This window comes from Tiliqua scincoides, chromosome 1, assembly GCF_035046505.1.
Source record: "Tiliqua scincoides isolate rTilSci1 chromosome 1, rTilSci1.hap2, whole genome shotgun sequence".
NCBI classification, from domain to species: domain Eukaryota; kingdom Metazoa; phylum Chordata; class Lepidosauria; order Squamata; family Scincidae; genus Tiliqua; species Tiliqua scincoides.
Window position 1 is genome coordinate 195,909,604 of NC_089821.1, and position 27,584 is coordinate 195,937,187.

The 27,584-nt window shown below is 42.0% G+C and overlaps 1 protein-coding gene across 2 annotated transcripts in view; it reads right to left on the minus strand.

The window, feature by feature from the left end:
* The window catches only part of CDK19 (cyclin dependent kinase 19), a 120,296-nt gene that overhangs the window by 54,631 nt on the left and 38,081 nt on the right, over positions 1-27,584 (minus strand). For both annotated transcript variants that reach the window (XM_066613392.1, XM_066613400.1), the window contains exons 3-4: positions 19,051-19,161; positions 3,939-4,079 (exon numbers count right to left, since the gene is read on the minus strand). In XM_066613392.1, coding sequence (XP_066469489.1) covers positions 3,939-4,079; positions 19,051-19,161 — 252 coding nt within the window. The remainder of the gene's footprint in view (positions 1-3,938; positions 4,080-19,050; positions 19,162-27,584) is intronic.

A 27,584-nucleotide genomic window follows, 5' to 3' on the forward strand; every position in this document is an offset into this window, starting at 1 on the left:
TCCAGTGCTCAAGTGAAAGCTGAGGATTGTTCTCAGAGCAAGCAGCAAAGGTAACATAGCTGCAAGAGTACAGCTGTCAGCAATCCAGTGGGTAGTCAATCTAGTAGCCAGTCACAGTTTGACTGCTGATCCAAATGCCTGTCATGATGCACACTGAATTACAAGCACTGCAGTTATCTGTGCAACTGGATGCTGACATGGATGCCGACAACTCAGGGGCAGCCTTCCCAGAAAAACTGGCAAGATGGTACTTTCTAGCAAGGGGCAACAACTTCACTGTGTGTTAAATATTCAGAAATACAATAAGTATCGTTAATTATTTAGAGGATCATGCTAAATGCCAGCATGCAGACAGAAGCTGTGGCAAAATACATGGCTATAAGGTTGAGGGCCAGAACTCCATCCTCTCTGTGGCAACTGAAAAGCAGATGCACTCATCAAGGACCTGGGTAAAAAAAACAGGGAAAAGTGGCTGACTGCTAGTGCTGCTGTCAGACACAACTAGCCAGAGAAAAATAATTGCAAACATCAAAGATAAACAGTAATTGATACACATATAGTCTGGCTATATAATAGACAACTTTATTCAAAGCTTTGTACCCAACAAAGAGCATTATCAGTCTCCTTTTCTACATGCTTTTCTCATGTAGTCTCCTTTTCCTAACTTGAATATATCCTTCAGAAAAAAGTGGGGGGAACCTCTTAGTAGCATATTCTATCACATTACTTAATTCTCAAACAATTCCACACTTGAAATACTGCCATATATCTCTGTAACAGATGGCACTGTGAAAGTCAAAACAAAATATTATAGAACGTGTTTAGAGAAAATGAACACTTCCAAGCGTTCAGAGAAAATGAACACTTCCATATATTTATAGATCTAAAGAAATATTTGAATAATATTTCACTTTTTAAATATCTGTGATCCTTTTTATACACTGATAATAGGTCTTCTCATTTTCCTCTGGCATCCTACTATTTAAAAAAGTCTGAAGAAAGTAAAGGATTAACAAATTATTTCATTCCATTTACGGATGCATAATGAAGACAGCTTTCAGAGTTAAAATAATTTGTGGGAGATTAAACAGCACAAACCATTGGCACTATGGGTATTTTAACTACAAACACAAATGTGTTGCCTTTGTTTGATGCTGAACAGACATTTTATAATTTATTGGGGGAGAGTGAATTATTCAAATTATAATAATTCCCATTCATCATCACAAATACTATCATTCTATTTCATTTAACATGATAAGGGGGGTTTTCCAAGTTCTTCTGGAGAAACTGAAGTTTATCACTCTTTGTTGGAAGTAAAATGCCAAGAAACTGACTGAACTCAGAGCAGCCATTTTGTTTTACATAAATGTTATTGTAGTTTGCCATGAAGTAATTGAGGCATTCAGCTCCTCATTTGGAAATTCACAGCCAAAGAAACACCTAGCATTCTGATCAATTATTTTCCAAATGACAAAGAATTACCATCATTTTTACAGAGGACAGTGACTATAGTATATACGTGTATTCATTCAACTTTTTGAGAAAGTTAAGCATACACTGTCCTGTTTGGTTACAAGAATACAAATACATTCACACAATTGGGGGGTCACTAGAGAAATGATTCTTTTCATTTTTACTGAACTCTGCTTTGTAATACAGTAGTACAACTGTCACGGGGAGTTACTGGGTACTACCTATGATGAAAATACAGCACACAGATACACACAAGAATGCCTCTGTTCTGCATTACACTATATGAATACTCTATATGAGTATTCATATAGTTGTTTGAAAGGAAAACATACAATTGGAGAACATAAGAAAACATATCACTCCCCACAAATACCCAGTACTAATGCCTTACCACTACATTTTTGTTTTTTTATAGGCATGCATTGCTTAACAAACTTCCGCTTAACAACAGAACGCTTATACGACGGTGATCAAGGCACAACAGAAAGGCTCTTAATGAGGAAGTCAGGTCTCCCATAGCTTGTAGCAGAGTGACTGCTGTCTGTCTGCAGCGGAGTGTCTGTCACAACAAAGAGGCTCTTAATGCAAAGAAGAGGCAATCTATCTCTAGTAGCCTGCGCAACCAGCTAGTGTCTGGCAGGGAGTGCCTGCTTACACAACAAAGGCACTAGATTGGCTGAATGTTTGCTTAAGGACATAATTGCATAATGGGGATCAAGAATGTATCCCCATCGTTAAGTGACACACACCTGTATAGTGCTTTGTCTTTCTTTCATAATCATGTGCTTGAGCCCATCCTATATTATAGTTATTTCCTATATACAGGGTGAAAATAAAGAAAGTATTTGTCAGAATTTAAACCAACATGCAGCAGCAGCAGCAGCAGCAGGTAGTTAAAATTGTGTAATGGGTCACTCCACTTCCTAGTGCTAAAATGTTTCAGGGGCAGTACTACAGAATTTTGTTATTGGGAATAACACAGCACTGGAGATGAAAGGGGCATTTTAATATTTGTTTAATTTACAAACTGAAAGCAAATAGATTTGGGCATCACTGGCATCTGTGCAGCTTTAGGTATAAGGTTCCAAAAGAAAGCCACTGCACCACAAGGATGCTTTAGTTTCAGCCAATTCATAGCTCTGCCTCTACAAATTGCAGTCGTTCCAAACTGTTTTTCTGTCCCATATCATTAAGTGAAAAGAATAATATTTCCCAGCTCTACAGAGGGTCACTTACAAAAAGCTGGAAAGAGATACCCAGCCATCAGGGGAAAAATCTCCAGTCATTAGCATCCACTGATTAACTACAGGTTGAGCCTACTTATCTGCGGATTTTCTATCCATGGATCTGTTTCAACGAAGTCCCCTGGACCTACGTGGAGCCAGACTTGGCCCAACCTAAACGCTCTGAAGGTGACGAGAGACAGTGGCATCACTAAACTTTGCATCATCCGGTGCAGGAGGCCAGCACATCACCCCCATGATAGACCTCTCCCATGCAGTGGGCGGGGTAATGACCTGGGTGGTAGGCGTGGTGATATACCATTGCTCCCCCCCACTGGTTTTTTTGCTATATCTTTTGATGGAACACAGATATTTCAATGTGGTTTTTTATTGCATTCCACAATAAATTACACATTGAATGGTATATAACATGATGGTATTATTCCTACAAACTGCAATTTTAGCTATTTTGGTCTATAGTGCACATCATCCCCTCCCCGTGTGTGTCACCCAGTGTGGCCTGCAGCCCCCCCCCCCCAAGAGCAACAACAATGTCCAGAGCTGCACCTCTGGAGGGTTTTCTGAAGCCCGTATAGGCCACATGCCTCTGCCTACAGTCTCTACAGGCTTCAGAATGCCTCCTAGGGGCAAAAAATGCTACTTCTGTTTTTTCCTGAAAACTGGAAGTGGCTTTTTTTGCCTCTAGGAGGCATTCTGAAGCATGCAGAGGCTGTGGGCGGGTGCATGTGCACACACACACAGCCTCTGCTGTGACCGAAGCCTTCAGGGGGTTTTTAAGGGGCTGAAAACCATGGATTTGCTTATCCATGGTTTTCAGTAACCAAGAACAGATCCCCTGTGGATATGGAGGCCCTACCTGTATTTTGCGAACTGGAAGTGGGTCACAATCGGTTTTTGTTTTCGTTCTCTGCATGTTGGGGAGTCCTGCAAAGGCACCTGCAGGGCTCCCCGCACGGCTTCATTGTGTAAGTAAAGACAGCCCCTGACCACCACCCCCGAAAGCAGCGTGATCCTGGGGATCGCATAGCTGCATTCTCCCTTCCCCTTCATTGCATTCCCCCCTCTTCTCTGCCACGGTTTACCACAGGAGTTTTACTCCCGATGTGTTTGAGAACCCCTGCCCTAAGAGTATCTCACAAAAAGAAGGGGAGCAGCAATCCATGAGATTAATATTTGAGATTACACTATTCTTAATCAGTTAAAAGTTATAACACTTACTAGGTCTCTGTGAAGCACCCAGTTTGCATGAAGATAATGGATTCCATCAAGAATCTGATATAGTAGTGATTTGACCATTGATCTTGGCAACTGCATGGGTTTTTTGTTTGCTTTTGAGGCACGGTGGAACTTGATAATATGCTGGAAATAAAAAGAGCATAATCATGTAAGTACTTTACAAAATAAAGTTCTCAAATAATGACACTGCAAAAAATAAAAACCTTTTATTTTTACAGCCTAAGCTGGTAGGAAATATGCATCTTTTTACATGCTTTTTATACCTAGATTTTCCTAAGATGAAATAATGCAACATAAACTTAGCTATTTGGATTGAAACTGATTTTATTTGAAGATTTAGGTCTGCTTCAAATTGTTCTGATTTAATTGTCCCTTAGATTTAAATCAATTTTATGATAGTTAGTATCTAGTTTTTACCAAATAATCATTAACATTGAAAAAATTCCAGAGTTTGTAACACAAAAGGTTTATACAAACCTGATCAATGTGTATATTTTATTTTGAGGGTAATGAGATCTGAAATTTTTTTAATCAGTGAGTGACAAGGGAGGGAGAGTAGAGACTTAGAAAAACTGGGAATTGTGAATGTGGTCATGAAGAGAGCTTGGGACTTGTAATGAATTAATAGAATACATCCTCAGATAAATCCATATCTCCCCTTAACATTCAACAGAAACTTGTCCCTTTCCTCATCAGCCTTCAACTATGGTTTGGTTTATATTTGCGTTGATGCTAACCTTTGCAGAAGCATTTCAAATTCTGGTTAAGATAGGAACCATAAGATGTGCAGATTAAACATTAAACCATGTTAAGGAAAAAGAGAAGGGAAATTCATGTCAGGGCAAGGATAAAAAAAGGGAACCAAATATGTATACTGAAGGTTGGCTTTTGATTTACAAACTTCTGTTAGCTGGGAGCTTGCAACACAAAAGCACTGAATTCTGGTGGTGGAAAGGCACTCTTGCGTATGATTCGCTCAGTATTATGCAGAAGGTATGAGGAGGGGATAACAGTACACATTCCAAAAACTGTTTGGCGGATTTATAAACCATGGCTGGCAAGAAGCCAACATCTACAATGGATCTGAATAACCAGAACCAGGCCTTCTATGACAGGGCCTAGGAGAGGGGGGTAATTTGTATCTGGGCCCAGGGTCAGAAAGGGGGCCTAGGCTCCAAAGGAGGGGGCCCAGAAATTTCCTGGGATCTTACTTTTTTCAAACTTACCCACAGCCACTGCCCATGCAGAATGCTGGTGGCATTACTGTGGCCACACGGCAGCAACTATTGCCACAAGGCCCAGTAATGCATACATTTCTTAACACTGTCACAACTGGGAGGAAACTGACCTGCTGCAGTAGCTCTTTGGCTTGTGATCCACTAACCATGAAGGAGTGTAGAGGAGCTCAGCGACACAGCTGCAGGATTGCAGCTGCTGCAGAAGTCAGTTTTGGTGTACATATGATACTCTCCATTCTAGTGTGAGCCTAAAATACAATGATACTAATCTCCTGCAATGATTTTCTATATTTGAAAGATTTTAGAGAAATTTGGGAGTGTGTTTGGTTTTCGTTATTATTGTATCTAGCTGCCAATGCCAGGCAGGCAGGCAGACCTGAGCGCTGCATTGGGAAGACTGGTAGACCTGGACTTCAAAGACTATTCTGGTTGTTGCCACTTTCCCCTTGCCTGTTTTGCCCCCATTTTGCCTACCCCCATTGCCATCCCCACTCTGTTTCACCCCCCTCCCTCTTTGAGAAGGGGCCCAAAAGAAACTTTGTACCCCCTGATAAAATTCCTCTCAGAGGCTCTGTTCTACGATTAAGAATAAGAACTTCCAGGGCAAAAAAGGTACAGCTTCTACACATGCCTCATTTAAGTAACAGAGAAGACCACTAAGGACTGAAGCAGTCACACACAAGGTCTCCACATAACAGATTTCATGGAAAAGGGGACTCTTCGGAAGGAATCTCACAGCAATAATAATGTGATTCTGAATTACCTTAATTTGATTAAAACATTACTGTTGATTTTAATATCTGTGTATGTCCTTAAGTAGTAAGATTACTTATTAACCCACCATTTTGCTGGTAAATTTCATTATAGTAGGGACAAACATTCCTTTTAAACTATGAACTATGAACTATAAGCCTGGGGACTTATGAACAGTTACATGACTTGCTCACTGGACCCAAATGGCACAGAGAGATTGCAATACTGCTAATTGCAAATACATTCCTAATTAGGCCTTTCTCCAGTTCTGTTGGTGTGCAGTCATCACAAAGGTAGAGCGTTAACCACATACAGCAATTGGTATGCTTAGTAATCCCTTTCCTGAGTAAAATCTTAGCCTAGTTTTTAGCCAAAAAAGCCAAAAAAAGAAAAAAGAAAATGCATTAACATAGTACTGTCTGTGCACTCATTTAAAGAAAATGCTATACAAAAAAACCCAAAGTTTTATGATGAATATTACAAGCAGTGTATTGACAAATGAAATGTATCATGAACGAACATCTCAACATCTATATGTTCTGAACCAAAGTTTTCTGGGTCAGCCTTCTCTCACTTTCTATATGATGAGGCTTCTCGCTTCCTTCACATCTCTCTTCAAAACCAATCTTTTTGGTAAAGCCTTCAGTTTAACCCCCTAGCCTCACCCCCCACTGAAACTAAGCCTAAGTATGTTTAATAAAATTAAATACACATTTTCCCCTCTACCCTCGCCCTCATCTCTCTTGCCTTAATCTGTTGTCTCCCTGTGTTGAATTTTAGTTTGTAAGCTCTTCAATGCAGAAGCCTGTTTTTCTGTTTACTCTCCTACAAAATGTTTTGCCCACTGACAGTGCTATATAAATTAGAACAGCAGCAACAGAAACATAATCCAAAATTGACAAATTCTGCTCACTTATGCTCTAGCCCGGTGATACTCACAGGAAGTTTGAGGACCACAGTAAGTCCTTGTGGGGGAGCGGGGAAGGCAGCAGGGGCAGGGGGAAGGCAGCGATGCAATCCCCAGGATCGCGTTGCTAAGGGGACTGCAAGGGCTGGCATGTACTTACCAGTACCTGTTGCAGCCTCCCATGGGTGTGGAGAGCCCTGTGCAACCGTCCGCAGGGCTCCTCAGCCCTCAGAAAATGAAAGCACGGCAATTGCACCCCACCTCCGCAAAACTGGAAGTGGAGCTTGATCGCTCTGCTTTCACTTTCTAAAACATGGGGAACCCTGCAGAGGGTCAAGCAGGGCTCCCCGCACCTCTGGGAGGCTGCTGCAGGGACTGGTAAGTAAATACAGGGACTGGTATTTACTAACCAGTCCCTGTAGCACCCTTAGTAACAGGATCCTGGGGATCGCGTCGCTGCCTCCTCCCTGCCCCAACCTCTTAAGGGGAAAGAGTCCAGGGCCCTCAGGCTGGGGCATTGCAACACTCTAGTTTAAGAAGCCCTGCTCTAGCCCAAGGGTGTCAAACATGTTTCATACGAGGGCTGAAGTTAGCATTCATGGTGCCTGCTGGAAGTGACATCATTAAGCAGATGATGGCCAGAAATAAGCACTTTATTCTCACACAGAAATTCTACAAATGACAGAAGAGAAAGTGTGCAAATCTTGTTCTTATTTTCAGGATAAAAGATAGCCCACTTATAATTGGGTTCTCCCAGTGTGATAACAGGGGCCAGATAAGTTGCTTCCAGGGGCCAAATACAGCCTGTGGACCTTATGCACGATACCCCTGCTCTAGCCATCAGAAAATATTGCTTTACAGACTGTGCATACATAAAATGTTGGTATTTGGCAGCTGCCTGTACTTCTCATAGCATTTATTGAATATGAAAGATTGATTTGCTCAGCACATTACAATAGCTCATGATCAGTACAAAAACACTTTTGAAACCTCACATGATTTTCCTAAAAGGTTACCAAATAATATTGAAGAGTCTGGTGTTACTACTAAATTACCAAGACTATGAATGCACAATCTCAAAACTTCAAACAGACAATCACTCAGATGGTGCTATCCAAAATTCAGATCTGTCAGACAGAAAAACTTTGTTCTTTTATAATAAATAGAGCTTTCACATTCAAATAACTAAATTCCACAGTTTAGTTATAACATTGTACTTGCAAAGATCCTTATTGCTATTCAGACAGAGAATCTATAGTTGGGTCATCCTTTCCAAAATCTCCTGCTCCCATCATTCAACATTCTTTTGGCCCACTATACTTACACTGAATCACTTTTATATTCAGGTGGAACCACATATCTGTGGGAGCTCCATTCTCCCCCCCTCCCCACCCCCAGATAAGAAAACCATAGATACTAGGTAATGCTATATACAGGTTCAGCCTATTTATACACGGATTTTTTATGCACAGATTTAACTCAACATGAATGGCCCCTGAAATGAGAAGGAATGTGCTGATCATTGGAGAAGGGGAAAAATGCATCCCTTTAAAATCAGTTTAAAAAACTGAACAGTCCTTTAACAGTAGCCTCCTTAATGAGCTAGAGAGAGGGGGGGGGCAGCTGGCTGACAATCCATCAATCCTTCTCTCTCCAGCAGACCCCTCCCTTCCCCCTGAAAGAAAGTTGATCACTTTGCATTGGTGAAGGGAGGGGATGAGTGAAGCTGAGGAGGAAAACTGATTGATGGATTGTCTTCTTAATGACTCTTATCTTAGAGTCAAAAGGTCAGCAAGGCTATTTTTCAATCACTGGAGCAAAGAAACTTTTTTTAAAATTGATTTGCTATAGTGTGTTTTTTGCCATCCACATGAGTGCTTGGAACTGAACCCAGGAAAATAATTAGTCTCAACCTGTAGATAGCAGTCCTCACATACCCTTTACAAGTACATAAGAACATAAGAATAGCCCCACTGGATCAGGCCATAGGCCCATCTAGCCCAGCTTCCTGTATCTCACAGCAGCCCACCAAATGCCCCAGGGAGCACACCAGATAACAAGAGACCTCATCCTGGTGCCCTCCCTTGCATCTGGCATTCTGATACATAGACCATTTCTAAAATCAGGAGGTTGGAAATACGCATCATGGCTTGTAACCCGTAATGGATTTTTCCTCCAGAAACTTGTCCAATCCCCTTTTAAAGGCTTCCAGGTCAGATGCCATCACCACATCCTGTGGCAGGGAGTTCCACAGACCAACCACACGCTGAGTAAATATTTTTCTTTGTCTGTCCTAACTCTCCCAACACTCAATTTTAGTGGATGTCCCCTGGTTCTGGTGTCATGTGAGAATATAAAGAGCATCTCTCTATCCACTCTATCCTTCCCATGCATAATTTTGTATGTCTCAATCATGTCCTCCCTCAGGCGCCTCTTTTCTAGGTTGAAGAGGCCCAAGTGCCGTAGCTTTTCCTCATAAGGAACGTGCTCCAGCCCAGTAATGATCTTAGTCACTCTGTTTTGCACCTTTTCATTTCCACTACGTCCTTTTTGTGATGTGGCGACCAGAACTGGACACAATACTCCAGGTGTGGCCTTACCATCGATTTGTACAATGGCATTATAATATTAGCCGTTTTGTTCTCAATACCTCTCCTAATGATCCCAAGCATAGAAATGGCTTTCTTCACTGCTGCTGCACATTGGGTCGACACTTTCATTGACAAGTCCATCATCACACCAAGATCTCTCTCCTGATCTGTCACAGACAGCTCAGAACCCATCAGCCTATATGTGAAGTTTTGATTTTTTTGCCCCAATGTGCTTGACTTTACACTTACTTATATTGAAACGCATCTGCCATTTTGCTGCCCATTCTGCCAGTTTGAAGAGATCCTTCTGGAGCTCCTCACAATCACATCTGGTCTTCACCACTCAGAAAAGTTTGGTGTCATCTGCAAACTTAGCCACCTCACTGCTCACCCCTGTCTCCAGGTCATGTATGAAGAGGTTGAAAAGCACCGGTCCCAGGACAGATCCTTGGGGCACATCGCTTTTCACCTCTCTCCATTGTGAAAATTGCCCATTGACACCCACTCTCTGTTTCCTGGCCTTCAACCAGTTCTTAATCCAGTAGAGGACCTGCCCTCTAATTCCCTTGCTGTGGAGTTTTCTCAGCAGACTTTGGTGAGGGACCGTGTCGAACGCCTTCTGAAAGTCCAGATACATAATGTCCACAGGTTCTCCCATATCCACATGCCTGTTGACCTTTTCAAAGAATTCTATAAGGTTCGTGAGGCAAGACTTTGTTTATTGTAGTAGCACTTGCAGCACAGGTATTTCTTGCCAGTGGCGTCACTAATATTCGCACTAGGCAACGCCGCAGGTGGTGGACGTGGTGATGTACCACCAACCCACCCCCACTGGTTTTTTGGCTGTACCTTTTGGTAGAACACAGATATTTCAATGTGGTTTGTTTCATTGCATTCTGCATGAAATTACGCATTGATTGATATATAACATGATGGTATTATTCCTCCAAACTCTGATTTTAGTGATTTTGAAAACTTGTAGAGCAGGGGTGCTCACACTTTTTTGGCTCGAGAGCTACTTTGAAACCCAGCAAGGCCCGGAGATCTACCAGAGTTTTTTTTACAATGTTTGCGCCATCATAACATATAACATTTATGTGTACAATGTATGTTGGTGTACCTTGAGCCCCACTGAGTATAACAGGACTTATTCCTGAGTAGACATGCCTAGGATTAGGCTGTGAGGCTGCAATCCTAGCCACACTTACCTGGGAGTAAGCCCCATTGAGTACAATGGGCCTTACTCCCGGCGTTTCCTCTCAGAGGCACCTGAGGGGGGTCGGCACTCCGCGATCTACTCATTTTGCTTCACGATCTACCGGTAGATCGCGATCCACCTACTGAACTCCCCTGTTGTAGAGTCTCTCACACACACACCCTGTGTCAACTTACTAACACCTTATTGCAGCAGTTCTCAAGCCTTTAGCACTGGGACCCACTTTTTAGAATGACAATTTGTCCAGGACCCATTGGAAGTGATGTCATGGCCAGAAGTGACATCATCAAGCAAATTAAAATAAATACTTATAAATAATTAAATTAAAATAAAAGAAATAAATAAGGGGGAGCCAGTCCTGTTCCACCAAGTGAATCTACTCTGAAGTAAGTCCTATTGTGGTCAATGGGGCTTACTCTCAGGAAAGTGTGGCTGGGATTGCAGCCTGTGAGCCCAATCCTATGCATGTCGACTCAGAAGTAAGTCCAATAGTGGTCAATAGAGCTTACTCTATAGCCTGCCTGCAATAACCCCCCCCCCAGAAGAATCAGTGAGATTTCCAGCCCTCCCCAGTGCTCAGTTCTAAGTTCTTCTATTTCAAGCAGATCAAGATAAAGACCCACCTGGCTTTGCAAGTGCAAAATAGAAAACTTTCCCCTTACCAGTTGAAGCCTCTTTCCCCTTACCAGTTGTCCTTCTTAGTGTGGGGGGGGGGCTGCCTTCTGGAGCATTTGGTGTGCTCCAGTTCCATCGGATCCAGACCCTTCTGGTGGCCTCACATTTCCCTTTGCCTAGACTGACCAAAAGGCAAGGCACGTCTGCCTACTCGCAAGTAAATGCGACCATGTGGCTGAGTTTGCTTTCCATAGAGCTCAATAAACTTCAGGAGGGAGGGAGGGACTTCCTTCTCAGGTGTTTCGGAGGCTGCATTCACTGGATCAGGACCATTCCGACATCCTTGAAGTTCTCTCAGCCTGCCCTTTCTGACGGACTATGGCAAGTATGCCTACTCATGGGTAAATAGCTGACAGATCCTAGAAGGTGGTGCTGGGGGATGCCTGTTCGGCACCCCGACCTCTTAGGTTTGGGGTGCTGCAGGGTTCCATCTTATCCCCCATGCTTTTTAACATCTACATGAAGCCGCTGGGAGAGGTCATCTGGGGGTTTGTAGTGGGTTGCCATCAGTATGCTGATGACACCCAGCTTTATCTCTCCTTTCCCCCTGATTTTGAGGAGGCGGTTGGGGTCCTGGATCACTGTCTGGAGGCGGTTAGGGGCTGGATGTGGGTGAACAAGCTGAAATTAAATCTGGATAAGACAGAGGTGCTCTTGGTTCGGAAATCCACAGCTCGGGTGCTGGACTATTGTCCTGCTCTGAATGGGGTTGCACTCCCTCTGAAGGAGCAGGTCCACAGCTTGGGGGTTCTCCTGGATCCACAGCTGCTCCTGGAGTCCCAGGTAGTGGCGGAGGCCAGGGGAGCCTTTGCTCAGCTTCGGCTGATTCGCCAGCTGCGACCGTACCTGAGCTGTGTGGACCTGGCCACAGTAACCCATGCCCTAGTGACATCTAGATTAGATTATTGCAATGCGCTCTACATGGGGCTGCCTTTGAAAACGGTCCGGAAATTACAACTAGTACAGAACGCGGCTGCTCGTGTGGTTGCTGGGGCACGTCGGTTTGACTCTGTCGAGCCGTTGCTCCGGCGGCTGCACTGGCTGCCGGTTCTGCTCCGGGCCCAATTCAAGGTGCTAGTTTTAACTTTTAAAGCCCTTTACGGCTCTGGTCCAGGGTATTTGAGGGACCGCCTCCTTCCCTACATCCTGCCCGTACACTTAGATCATCTGGGGGGGGCCCTTTTGACTGTGCCACCACTAAGTGGTGTGAGAGGGAAGAGGGCCTTCTCGGTGGTGGCCCCCGAACTGTGGAATACCTTCCCCTTAGAACTGCTCCCTCGTTGTTAACGTTTCGGCATGGACTGAAGACCTTTTTATTTCAAAAAGCTTTTAATTGTTGACAGGTTGGCTGGCGTTCTTGCTTCTTATATGAAAATCCACGGGGTTTATTTTTAGATTTTTTAAATTATTGTAAATTGTTTTTAATTGTTTTTCATGTTGTACTTTTAAATTGTAAGCCGCCTTGTGTGCCCGTTGGGCAAAAAGGCGGGGTATAAATTAATAACAATAACAATAACAATAATAAATGCATGATACAGCTCGGTTTCACTTTCCATAGGGCTCCATGCATTTTTTGTTTCTGGTCTTTTGGCCATAACATTTGAATGAAAGGAGCTATTTCAATTCTGTTTTCTGCATTGCACTCTGCTGGGAATTCCGCATCCAACAGTGTACGGCATGATGGGCTAGCTCCTGAAGCCACGATGTTAGCACGTCCTCCTCCCAGGGCATGTCACCTCCCCCCGGTCCACCTCCCAGGTGCGGTCCACACCCCCCAAGCGACGCCAGTGTTTCTTGCTTCACAGTCTTCCTTAACTGAAGAACCGAATGTGCAGGCAATAAGCCTGCATGTTACAGAGACTAACAGGAAGCAGGAACTGTCTTGCTTTCCGTTAGTCTCCCTCTAGCATGCAGGTACTTATAATGGGCATATGGGGGTGCAGGGTATCTTGATCTGTGGGTAAGTGAAACAGCGGGTACCATATATGCAGATATTAGGGCCTTGGTTGTATACATTTATGATGCATTTTAAACAACTCAGTCTTACAACACAAATATACTAGATTCTGCAATAAATTTCTGAAAACTTATTTTTCAGGACCAAAGGAGTACTGTATGTTCATCAGGACATGAGATCAAGTGAAACACTTTATTTTTAAAAAGTTATATTTTTATTTATGGGCAGAAGGTCTGAGGTTAAAGGGTAGAGCAACTGTTAAGCCCAAAGACAACATCTGAAGCTTCCCATCACCAACATCACCAGAAGTTTCCCTGTGGCTGTACCTTAAAGCTGACAAGCTGAGCTGAGCTCTTGAATGGGAGACAAGAAGTTGGTTGCAGCTGTTTGTCAGCTTGGGAGGCAACATGGTCAGAATGATGACCAGACAGGAAAGATTCATCTGAAATGTACTTGAAAGAACTTCTTTGTTTTTTTGCAAAAAACCCCATCCATGTAAACTGCCTTGAATAAAGTCAAAGGAGTACTCCAATGACCAAGAAAGGCAGTATATTAATATCATTATTATTATTTACTTATACCAACAATTTTCTGGGAAAGACAAAAAAGGAAGGCAGACATATTAACTTTTGGAAACTAAACTGGATCCTGCAAAGCCAACAGGCATAACTGTCAAATTGACAATATTCCAGAAAATTCTTCTTATCATGGGGAGGAGAAAAACATGGGAAAATAAATCAAATTTTTATTGGTTCTGCTGCATTCATTGACAGAAAAGAAGGAACTTTAAGTTTCTGTACATCTTGAATCTGGGTGACATAGCCACAGGAAGATCATCTTATACACAACACTGTAAAGAAATTCAGAGAACCTACGCAGAGAACCTATGCAGTAGCATTTAAAATATGTGTGGATATAGATGGATATCTAGAAGATTAGGTCCAAAGTCAAACATCCTGTCTCTTTTGGAAGATCACCAAACAAACTGTGACAAAGAAAAGTGTTCATATGGCCAAGTAAGGTAATAATATTATGGATTCTATCACAATTGCTGATGTAAATATTCAGAGTTTACTGAAATCTAGTTGCCTGGTCTTGCTAAGAGAAAGCTCTTAATTTTTTGTTTTTGGGTTGTTTTTTTTAATCAGTTAAAGCCTCATTAGCTTTTTTTGAACCTCTACTCTAACTTAGTAAGGTCCAAGGCACTACACTTTCTTTATACATGGATATGCATCCATGCGTGCACACAATAAGAACATAAGAACTTTGCTGGATTAGACCACCCAACAGAAGATTAATTTTCAGCATCCAGAGACCAAACTTGAGTACAGTAATGCTAGTTGTGTTAGCTTTGTGTTCTGAGGGAAGCAGAACCACAGCTTACAAGTTGGTTCAGGGAGCAGGTGTAGATTGCTGAGCCAGCAGGCACCTGGGACTGACACACCCTGGGTGTGACCAAGCCAGCACTGATTGGCTAAGCTAACTACATAAGGTTAGTCTGCTGGAGCTTCCAGTGCAGCAGTTGGGGTGTTGGAGATAACTGTGGAACTGCTGCCAGTGACTGAGGAGGCTGGATACTGTATGTATATGTTATTACTGACTTATGGACTGACCCTTTGACTATGTATTGTTGGAAACTGATTTGGATTTGTTATACTTGGATGGACTGCTCTTTGTGCTGACTCTTGGACTGCTAACTGACTACTCTACTTGTGATATCCCTTGCTCAAATACATCTGCTGAAAGTACTCTGCTGTATACGCTGTTTTTCTTGCAACCTGCTCACATTGAGACAAAACAGGGATCCTACACCAATCATCCCATTCAAACATAACCTTAACAAGTTGCAGTCAGCTGCAACAAAGAAGTTCCATAAAAGTTTAGCTTCACTTGATCTAACAATGGCCCGCCTAGAACTGTATCGGACAGATTAAGCAAAACAGATCAACCATTCTACTATTTATGCTCATTTTACTGCAATTTATTGAATGCACCACATACTTCAGAAGGGGAATGGCATCCCCAGACCTACCATCTGTACCATCACCTGACTAAAGAAAGGCAGAGATGTCTCACTTTGAAACAGGGATTCGAAGTTATCAGAAACTTATGACCACTTACCTTCAGCTATCTCCTGTGTTTCAGTTCTGCACTTGAACTTTAATATGCAATACCAACTCATGGCTGCCTCAATCAATTTGATCTTTAGGAATAAAATGCTAACTAGTACAGTGGCTAGGTCAAACTGCCATCTTCTCTGCCTTAAAAAGGTTAAATGACACAAGTTATTTTTAAGTACAAGGCATGCAAACTATGTAACCAAATATGTAGGTGGTCTTAATAAAAGAAATGTGTCCCCAAAGGTGGATTCAAAAGTGGTTCTTGAAGGACAGTGAAGGAGCTTTACATACGTTGATTGGGAGACTGTTCCAAGTGTAGGAGGCAGCATGGAAAGAGACAAAGTTGGGAGTGAGCAAAAAGACAAAGGGGAAATATGGAGAGATGCTTAGGATAAGTGACAGAAGTGGGGTATCCAGAACATGAGGGATAATGTTTTGGCAACCACCAAATTTTGGAGACGCACCTCAAATGAAGTGAACGTTATTCAAAATTACACATCCAGGAAAAATATTGTTGTATGGCTTTGAAAAATAAAGAAGACAACACTTTCTAGGATTGTGCCCACACTTTTCAGATTTCATTTCACTTTAAGTCTCTCACTGGCCCCAAATAATTGATTTTCCCTCAGAACTACACACCCATGGTTTTTATTTTTCATGAAAAATGTTGAACTTGTGCAGTTGTGCCCATGCTCCCATTTGCCTTCAAATGTTTTATATAGTATTCTAAAAAAAAAAAAAAAACCACCACCACCCACATTCAGCTATTTGGCATGAGAGTGTGCCAGTGGCAGATGCTCTTTCTGTGCTTGATAAAAGAGTTATACTCATGCAAGGGGTCCTTGTATGAAAGAAACTCTCTTCAGGTTAACAGAAAGTGCTTCTACTGATGGCATATCACTGTGCCAAAGGTCTGGATGATGCCCAATAAGGAGAACTATGAGAGGGATTTTAAAAATAGTTATAGGATCCTAAAAATCCTTTATAGGATCATGGGGCTGAAAGAGTCTTGGATCCACTTTTTTAGTTGCAATGCTGCAAGTTCACATAACAAAAAAGCACTCTGCTAGTGAAAGCAGTGGGTTAAGACAATGGCCAGGAAGAAGCACTATTAAAGATGATGAGTTGATTCATATTTGCTCATTTGTATGGAAGTCACTTCCTGTAATGCAATCCAACAATGCTCCAGGAACAAATGTATGAAAAAACCATGTGGATGGGACTGATAATATGGCTTCTTCCCCCACACAAATGCTATCTAGCCAAGAGGGAGCACAATGTTTCAGTGGGAAGAAAACACATCATTGGCCCTGTTCATATGGCTCATTCATATACACATTTCTGAAGTGGCATGGATCAGACAATGGGGAACTGGTTCCTTTAGATAGCAGGCAAATGTGAACGGCTCATTGGTGGCTGGTTGCACAGAACACTTGTACCTTTTTGATGAGGTGCATGGTTGTGTGCAAGAAAGACAGAAAGTGCAGTTCAAAGTGCAATGTTGTGCAAGTACTGGTAGCATTTTATATGAAACCTGCTAGTGACGACACACAGCTTAAGAAACAGCAATAATGGAATGGTGGTTTGCATTGAAAGAAAGGGGGGAAGCTACAGAGCAAACAGTTGAAATATACACAACTTGCATTACAACTATGAAGCAGGCAGCTAACAAGAACTAAATAGTGACCCTACAAACCTATTTGTCACATGGCATTTTTCAAACAGAGCAAGCATTATTCAAATGGCAAAGATCTGCAACTGGATTCTTAAACATGCTATTCATTTTAGCAGCAAACACTGTTTTGTAGTTGCTTTCAAAAATAAATAAGCTCAACAGGCGCTTGTAGCTAAAGTTAAGCATATAAAATGAAGTTACTCATAATGAGACTATGACACTTTCGAACTATGAAGTATATGCTCATTCTATGCGTGTAATTAACTTTGATGAGGAAAACTTCAAAAGTGAGTGGGCGCAAGTTAGTAAATCTGTAAGAACAAGTTTATCCAATTAAATTATATGGTGCATGCAGCAGCGTGAAATCTCATGACTTATCGTTCTAATCCAAGTTTCTTTTTTACTTTGAACATTAAGCACATGTATTTTTCTTGGCAGTAAACTGTTATTCATGTCTTGCATAATGGATTTTCATCATACAATTCCCTTACATTTGTAAGCAATACAGCAATTTGTCACAGGAAAACCTAACTTTCATATTTGTGTAGGAATGAACAGGCTGAAACTAAAGTAACTAGAATGCTTCTATAGGAAACCTATCACAACAAGCTGTGAAGGGCAAGCATATATTTTCATATTACACATGAGGATTCAGAAGCATGAGATGATTGCACATATGAATCCTCCCATTCATAAGCAGTATCTGAAAAAGCCTTTACTTTTATCAATCTTTAAGCCTCTCTTTCATTTGTATCCACTACAATGAGCAGCAATACTACTTTTGAAACACAAGATTTCTAAAGCAGTTTTGGAGGGCCCATTAGAGAAAATACAGGAGATCTGTGATGAAGCTGTTTTCTTATGTTTTCATTTTTTCTTAAAAGCAATTGCAGGAGGTGGGTCCAATCTTGTTGAAATACTTGCGCACTTGCTCTCTCACTCTCAGAGAGAGAGAGAGAGAGAGAGAGAGAGCGCACGCACACAAATTTCCAAAATAGCTGCTGTTTCCCCTTCTGGGTAAAAATACAAGTACATGATCACTGATTTCCTGGACTTGTACTCACTTAGCCCTGGTACGTCATGGTATCTGCACTAGACACACTAAAGGCCTTGGATGTACTCACACAACAATTTGAATTGTGGTTACGTATTTGTTCTTCTAAATAATAATTCAGCAATTTTATGTCTCTCGACACAGGTTTCTGCAAACCTATCATCTTGATGATGCGACAAAACCATGTCAAAAGTCTTTAACAACTGAATTTAGAAGTATAAAGAAATCTCTTTCCATTCCAAGAGAGATTAGGTTGAAACCTAACCCATTGCTCAAATAACATAGCTCCTTCCATTTATGGAGGTAGCCCTTCTGCAACTGCAATTCTCTTTCAATAAATAGAAGCAGCACCACTCATGGAGCAGTAACTAGAATCCAAATCTTTTTTTTATAGATTATTCCTTTGTGAGAAAAACGGAAAGACTAGCTATTTTGGAGTTTTTGTCTTAATTCCAGGAAGGAGAGTGAAATTAAAATTTATACTTGTATTATACACATGGGTTTCAAAGTTTTCATACTTCTGATAAAACCACTAAGCATAGAATAGGTCAGTGTGAATTCTTACAGCTTGCAGAACTCCTGCTATTCTCAGCTCCTACTACAAAAAAATTTTTTAGCCTTCATAAACAAAAAGAAACTTTAAAATCTTCTGGCAGTTTTCACTAAAAATTATAGTCTGTCTGGGCAGAGACTATCTGAAGGTGGACCTTCTTCATCATCCAAACCAAGTCTTCATCCTCTTACATGCCTTGTGCAGTAATACAAACTAAGCCAGCACATGGAAAATGGATAATTGGTCATAACTTATTCTGACTACAAGATCTGTGTGTTTTTGTTCTACAGTTCTAGAGCCCCCAGTTATAAACATGCACATACAAACACAGTCGAACAGGAAATTCTGAACTTACCCACAAATCATGTTCAGCATAATCAAACAGCAACCACACCTTTCTGTCACTATGAGAAAGGAACACCTTCTGCAATGCAATCACATTAGGGTGCTTCAGTTCTCGCAAAAGCTGCAAGCGAAGAGACACAAATCGTTAATATTCTTGCCGTCAAAAGACAAGCAATTTGATTTTAGTCTGACAAAGGGTATTCAATAATCTTGCCAAACACCAAATAGGAACAATATGCAGGACTCCTATCGGAGATGGATCTCTTCAGTGAACCGATAAACTGCCTCAGGGACAAGAATCTTACTTGAATACTTGAAGAAAAATACCTGTTTCTTCTTCCAGCTCCTTTTCTCTTACTTCTACTTTGTAAATAAATTGAGGCGATGGCCATTTCTTGTCCAGACCTAAAGAAAATGTATAGGCTACTACTTGATATGTGTCCCTATATCATTAATGCATGCTAGGGATCCACTTTATATGCATCTTATCCTCAGTTCTGCAGATGCATTACTGTGAGATGAGACTATGAAAAAGATAGCCACCCATACAGCTACAACAAAAGCTGTGGTTTCATTTACTGAGAAAGTTGTTGTGCTGTTCTCCATACAGAGACTCAAGGCAGCTTACAACCAAAACACAAAATAAGAAGGTATCCTGGAGGGAAAGTATGAAACCAGTCACTTGGCTGCTCCTCCATGCACATTTTAAAGTTTTCTTCCTTTGGCAACTGCCATTCATTTCTGAATGTCCTGTACATTTTTAGACTTCACAACACCAGTTACGTTACTGATGCACCAGGACAGCTCTAACAGCTGAGTTAAATGCATCTCAAAAGTACATCAAATGGCCAGTATATATCCAGAAGGCATCCTGACAAGGTGCTTACAGTGGAGTTCTCCTAGCCTGGGAAAGTCAGGGCAGTTACTGAAACATCTGGAATGTTGACAGGGTCAAATACTTATCCTTTCCTTCTAACTGCCAGGACATGGCAGTTAAGATATTGGTATCCAGCGTAGGTAGTGCTCTATAGTCAAACCAGACATGATTTTGATCAGTTCACTGACCCTAGCATTCTTGCTTTCTTTTTCTTATGTACATAGCACATGGGGGGGGGGGGCTTTAATGCAGTGTTTCTCAAACTGTGGGTTGGGACCCACTAGGTGGGTCGCAAACCAATTTCAGGTGGGTCCTCATGCAGTTCAATATTTTATTTTTAATATATTAGATTTGATGCTACCATGTTATGTGACTGCATTTAGGGAACAATTACAGACCTGTACTTTAAACAGCTTGACTATGTACATGCTTTTAACAATGCTAGTTAATGGGACTTATTCCTGGGGGTAGGATTGCAGCCTAGGATTGTTAAAAATTTTTCTGCTTGAAGATGTCACTTTCGGTCATGACATCACTTCCAGCGAGTTCTGACAGATTCTCATTCTAAAAAGTGGGTCCTGGTGCTAAAAGTGTGAGAACCACTGCTTTAATGGAAGCTTTCCCCCAAAGGCAACTAGCACATGTGCAGGGGCTCAAAGCCTGATCCAGACTGGCTTCCAGGCATGCACTACTTACATAAGAAAAACCAGGCACGCTACTAAACCCAAGGATGTTATCAAAAATCACATCTAGGTTAGCCCTTAATTATATCACTTTGACTTTATGTAAGAAGTCCCTTGATTTCTAGGAGGCAAAACTGAAGACAAGATAAATCTACTAGGGCTTTTAAATGTGGGGCACTGCCCAATCAATGTAAGAATATCCAGGCTATATCTGAAAGCTATTAACTCTCTCTCTGCAGATACTAAGGGCCCAATCCTATCCAACTTTCCAACACTGGTGCAACCACAATGCAGCCCTGAGATAAGGGAACAAATATTCCCATACTTTGAGGAGGCCTTTGTGACTGCCTCCCCACCACAGGATGCAGTGCATGCCCCATTGGCACAGCTGCACCAGCACTGGAAAATTGGATAGGACTGGGCCCAAAGTCTTCACATTACATATCAAAACCAACATGTGAACATAATCTCGGTACTTTCTTATATCCTGATTTATTATGAACTTTCCTCTACTGCGTTTAGCCTCCAGACATGCACTCTTGTATTACATTTAGTTTTTCTTCCTCACAGCCCCAGTACTTGCTTTCATGCATGTCCTCATTCCAGTACCATAGGCGTGTGTTTTTTCCTCTCTCCTCTAAAGTAACTTTGAAATTTATCTGAAAAATGTGCTTTTACTAATGGGCTGTTTTATACCTCTCACCAGAACACTGAGAGAGAACCAGGAAACTAAATCAGGAAACTAAATAGTACACACCCTCCAATTGCACAACAGCTTGTGCAATCTCTTGCACAAGCAGAAGATGAGAGGTATCATAGAACCTATCGCTTATAGCAATGCATACAGCTCTCAAGCATTTGCAAAATAGCACTAGTTGATATTTTCCTTTCACTTGTGGTTTTGTGTGCCCAATACTGTAGTGCTGATCCAAAGCACTGATTCTGCATAATGAAGACATGACTGACAGCACAATCCTATCTTGTGCTGGAACAGGCAGGCCAAGAGGCCTGTGCTGTACCCAGCGTAAGATTGGGGCCAGAAGTGGCTCAGCCGGAAGGGGAAACTCTTCCCCTTACCCCCAGGTAAGCCACCACAGCACCAATGGGTCTCCTTGCTTGCGCCACCTCTAGAGGTGGCGCAAGAACGAGGAGAGCTGAGTGGCTTGTAGCCAGTCCACATTGCTTGGGGAACATGATTGGGATCTGGTATAACAACCAGGTTCTAGCCCCGCCTCCTGTTCCCTGCCTGCTCCTGCCGTAGAATGCCTCCCTCCCGCCTCTTCCCCCGCCCACCCCAGACCCTGCGTTGGCCAAGCCCAGCCTACGCAACCCTCCTTTTCCCAGTCAGCACGTAGGCTGCATCCAGCCTCCGTGGGCCAATGCATGTCCCTGCACCAGCCCAGCTGACTCCTGAGGAGGTGCAAGCATGCTTTATGGCAGGTTTGTGACCCTCCTGAGCCAGCGCAAGGGACTTGTGCCAGCCCAAGGCGCAGTCAGGACTGAGCCCTTAGATGCAGAGTGGCAAAAAGTTAACTCCCCCCAAAAAGTGAGGGCCCAGACAAGATCATGAAGCAGCCTAATTTTTAAAACAAATAAGAAAAAAATTGTAAAATATCCAAGGCAAACAGATGCACAAATGCAATAGCACAAAGTCAGGATACAAAAATTATAAACAGAACCAGGGTCACATTGCTCCACTTTCCTGTTTTTAAACTGGGAGAAAAAGGTTTGAGGTGTTTTTTTTTTAATAGTCCTTTAGCAAACTACTGTCACAAGAAAAAAATAAAAGAAAAAACTTCATTGGATCAGGAAAAGCACAAAGAATGCTCACTGCCTACAACTAGAATAGCAGGTTCACAGAGCCCTGGTTTGATCCAGAATAGACAACCTGGCTCCAAAGGGCATGCATATAGATGGCCATCTGCTCACAAGTAAGTATTGTTTTGTTAGTTCCCATGTACTTACTACAGAAATCCTCTGTGCCACTAGACTCCAGCTTTCCTCTTTAGATAGGGTGTCTCTGTGGCAAACGTCATTGCAGGAATTAGTACACATCCTGCACCTGCCCCTTCTCTCCTCCTGCCCAACTAGTCACTGCTTCCAGCCTGGCCTACTGTTTCTCAAAAAGGAAAAAAAATTATTGTCAATAAAAGTAGTGGAAGCCAAATCCTTTATTCAATATTTCACTACGTAGCTCTATTGAGATATAGAACACCAGCCGATGTCCAGTCAAAAGCAGGAAGTATATTAATTTTTCAGTACAACTAAATAAACTCATTACAGAAGCACATCAATCAGATTGCTGATTTTGGAATATGACAAGTATTCAAATCTGAACATATACAATTAATGCAGTGCTGAGAGGGGGCCATAGCTCAGTGGTAGAGCACCAGCTCTACAAGCAGGAAGTCCCAGTTTCAATACTGGCATCTCCTGGCAGTGCAGGAAAGGACCTGCATGTATGAAATGTATGTGTACTGAAAATGTATGTGTATGTGTAGAAATGTATGTGTCTGAACATAGATTACTATCTGCTGCAAGTTGTAACAGACAATACTGACCTAGATGGACCAATTGTCTGACTTTGTATACTACAGCTTCGTACGAAACATACAAAAGCCCAAACTGCTCCTCATGCAGGCAGCCAGTCCTCTCAGGTACAAAAGGGAAGTTGACACTGCTAGTAACTGCTCTACAACACTGAAGATGCCAAAGTTTTCCAAAGATCATCTAATGAAGTATCTTATTTATTCTATTCTATAAACAAAGCTAGTGTACCTTTTCTGTCACCCAATCTGTATGCTTAGAGTTTTCTTGAAACAAAGGTGGATAATTGCCAGGCACCTCTTAGTAAGAACAATTGGGTCTACCTAATTTGGTATGATTAGGTATCATACCATATCATGATTAGGCATGATGATGAACACTGTGCCAAAGTACTGGAGGATAGTTAATGTAATGCTAATCTCTGAAAAAGGAAGGAACCCGAGAAACTACAGGCGAGTCAGTCTAACATCTGTCCAGATAAGATGGTGGAAAGTCAAATAAAAGATAAATTCTTAAAACATGTAGAAGAACAAACTTTGCAAAAGGTGAATCAGCTTGGCTTCTGTAAGAGTACGTCTTCCCTCATAAATCTTTTAGAACTGTTTGAAAAGTTCGACACATGGATGTGGATAAACCCATATTATCTGAATTTTCAGAAGGTGTTCGAGACAATTCCTCACCAAAGGCTCCTGAAGAAACTTCAAAAACTGGAATTAGAACTGGAAAAGGTGCAGAGGAGAGCAAGCAAAATAATTGGTGGGCTGGGGCACCTGCCTTACAAGGAAAGGCAACAGCATTTGGGGAATCTTCAGTCTAGAAAGAAGGTGCATGAGGGAGGGCATAATTGAGACATATAAAATTAAACATAGGATGGAAGATCCTTTCCCTCTTGCACAGCCCCAGAACCAGTGGCCATCTGCTAAAATTGAGGGGCAGGAGAATTAGAACAGACAAAAGAAAATATTTCTTTACCCAGCAAATAATTAATCTGTGGAACTACTTCCCCAAGATGTTGTGATGGCACATGGCCTGGATGTATTTAAAAGAGATCAGACTGATTTATAGAAGAAATGTTCATCGCAGGTTACAAGCCAGGATTACTATAGGCTACCTCTAAAACCCAGTGGTTGCATATCTCTGAATGCCAAGTTCAAGGGTGTGGCAACAGAATATGTGTATTTTGTGGTCTTGAGTGCTCCCTCAACAAGTGGGAAACCCTGGCCTCTGAGCGGCCCGCTTGGAGGCAGGCTGTGCAGCATGGCCTTTCCCAGTTTGAAGAGACACTTTGCCAACAGTCTGAGGCTAAGAGGCAAAGAAGGAAGGCCCATAGCCAGGGAGACAGACCAGGGACAGACTGCACTTGCTCCCGGTGTGGAAGGGATTGTCACTCCCGGATTGGCCTTTTCAGCCACACTAGACGCTGTGCCAGAACCACCTTTCAGAGCGCGATACCATAGTCTTTCGAGACTGAAGGTTGCCAATACCCTGAGTGCTCCCTGAAGCATCTGGTGGGCCACTGGGAAACTTGACTAGATGGACTCTTGGCCTCATCCAGCAGGGCATTTCTTATTTAACCAATGAAGTCAGTTCTATATTCTGTTTCACAGTCATCTCACATACACACAAAATCCTTACATGTCTGCTATGTTTCAGCATTATGCATTTTCTGGGAAAAGAAAACACAGGGCAGTGAAGCAGGAGACTCTCTCCTATAAGGGAAAGCCATTAGAAAACAAAGACAGAGGAGGGCACTAAGAGAATACAAAGAGATAGTATGGCATCCATACTATCAAAAGAATAAATTTAGAAGGGTGTAAAAAGGCATAGTATATATTACTGTAAATATGCGACTGAATGCTGCTTGTCCCTTTGATGTGCTAGGATCAGCCATTCTCAAACTTTTAGTTCTCCAGAGCCCTCAGCAAGCTTCGCCAGTGCATGCGCAGAGTCTGGGGGAGCCCCAGTGCATGTGTGGAGTGGAACAGCACCAAGCAAATGGAGGCCACTTATGGTGTGCTCATGGAGCCCAGGAAGGGTGCTCAGGGAGCCCCAGGGCTCTTAGGAGCACACTTTGTGAAAACACTGTGCAAGATGATGGGTTATATAACTAGGCGGCGTGTCAAAGTCTCATCCAATATCAAAAACAAAAAGGCAAATCACTCCACCAACTAAGAATGACCATGCATTGCCTAAAGGGATAAATGGTGGCAAACACTTCAAACTAAGCAACAAGCCTGCAGTGCCCTTAGGATCTCTTATAATAAATATTTGGGTGTGGGTTTTTTTGCACTCTTGGGGTTGTATTCCAAGGAGTACATGCAGAAGGAACCTTGTAGAAGCAAACTTCCCCATCATCTCCTTGGCATAGCAGCCCTTCATGCCTGCAAAAAACTTATTCTGTGAGGTGGGGTACAACTCAGAAAAGGACTGTTTAAGGTACACAGGGCTGCAGAGTTAAGGGGAGACTGGCAAAAATCCACCCCTGAACAAATGGATGTAAGTACCCCTTCTGTAAATGGAAACTACAAGCTTTATGTGTATTGTTATTGGGTACCACCTTTCTTATAGTAAAGTCACGTCATACCCTTGCTCTTAACAAGCATTTTGAAAGGCAATTGTTCCATAAATAATTTCATTTCAGGATCTGAAAATGTTCTGGCATTACCAAACAATATTCTTCTCAAACAAAAGCATTTCAAGTGACTTTAAAAGGATTAGGCTTTGATTCAAATAAAAGGAAATGAAACAATTAGTATTGTGTTCTTAGTCCCTGGGGTTCATAGAAAGTGTATAAATAACGTCTGACATTTTTATTGGTCGATGGAAGGCATAGTTACCAGCTTGCATGTTTGCAAACAGTATGGAAAGTTCAAACCAAACACACAACTGAGGGCCCAATCCTATCCAATTTTCCAGCACCGGTGCAACCGGAATGCAATCCCAGGGTAAGGGAACAAATGTTCCCATGCCTTAAGAGGGCCTATGTGACTACCTCCCCACCACAGGATGCAGTGCATGCTCCACTGGCATGGCTGCACCTGCACAGGATAATTGGATAGGATTGGGCCCCGAGTCATTCAATGTTAGCATTTGCTGATTTCAAATCAAAACTCAAGAATTTGTGGACACACACTATATCACAGGTGGCCAAACCACAGCTCGTGAGCCACGTGAGGCTCTTTGACATGTGCATTCTTAGAAATACGTTGGCTGAGCTCCTTTTTGGATCACAGTTAATATAAAAGGTAAATAAGAAATGTTCAAGCTTTTTAATTACTTATTACAGTGGTTCTCATGCATTTAGCACCAGGACCCACTTTTTAGAATGAGAATCTGTCAGGACGCACTGGAAGTGATGGCATGACCAGAAGTGACATCATCAAGCAAGAAAATTCTTAACAATCCTAGGCTGCAATCCTACCCACACTTAGCAAGGAGTAAGCCCCACTGACTATCATTGTTAAAAGCATATACATAGTAGCTTGTTAAAAGTACAGGTGTGTAACATTTCCCCAGATGCAGTCACATACCATGGTAGCATCAAGTCTAATATACTTATTAAAAAAATATTGGAATGAATGGGGACCCACCTGAAATTGGCTCATGACCCACCTAGTGGGTCCCGACCCACGGTTTGAGAAGCACTGACTTATGAGGTATAAACTGAGAGTTCACTGGAGTAATGCTAATGGTGAGTAAATATATTTAAGAATTTAAAAGCTTCTTAAATATTGTGGCTGTCAAGCATTTGAAGTTTATCAAATGTGGCTCTTATGCTAAGCCACCCCGTATTATACATACAATATTTCCTAATATGGTACCAAGACGAGACAGTAGAGACTATAAAGACCGTAAAGACAAACTAAGTGACTATAAGAACCATCAGAGCTGCTCTAACAGGATAAATTGAGTTCTTCCGCAGGCCTCAGCACGCCCATGGAAGTTCCTTATCCGATCTACATGATAATTGCACATCTAAGTGTAAGCATAGAGGTAAATACTGGAAAGATCACCAGTGTTGATTGGTTTCATTGTTCCATCTATCAAAAAAGATTTCTTGCACTCCAGCTGATAGTAATGAAATCCAACAAGGTGCATCATTTGGCAGCTTTTTGTACAACTGCTTTTGCTGAGAGCAACCTCAGAGTCAGAACCCTCACAATAACACTAATAGACTGAAGACAAGTGCAGTATGGGTGTTTAGTGGTCTGATCTACCCTAGAGCACTTCTGATGCAATTCTGACCAATTCTGGAAAAAAGTTTCTGCTTGGAAGCAACCTATAAAATGACTTCAATGCCTCTTATTCAGTGATGGGTTTGTGAATAATGAATCACACTCACTAGCTGAACAGAAAAAATCCCAGTTATGCCCAATAAGATTATCATCATTTAAACATACAGTCTATAAGAAATCTCCTGGATGGACTGTTGCAGAA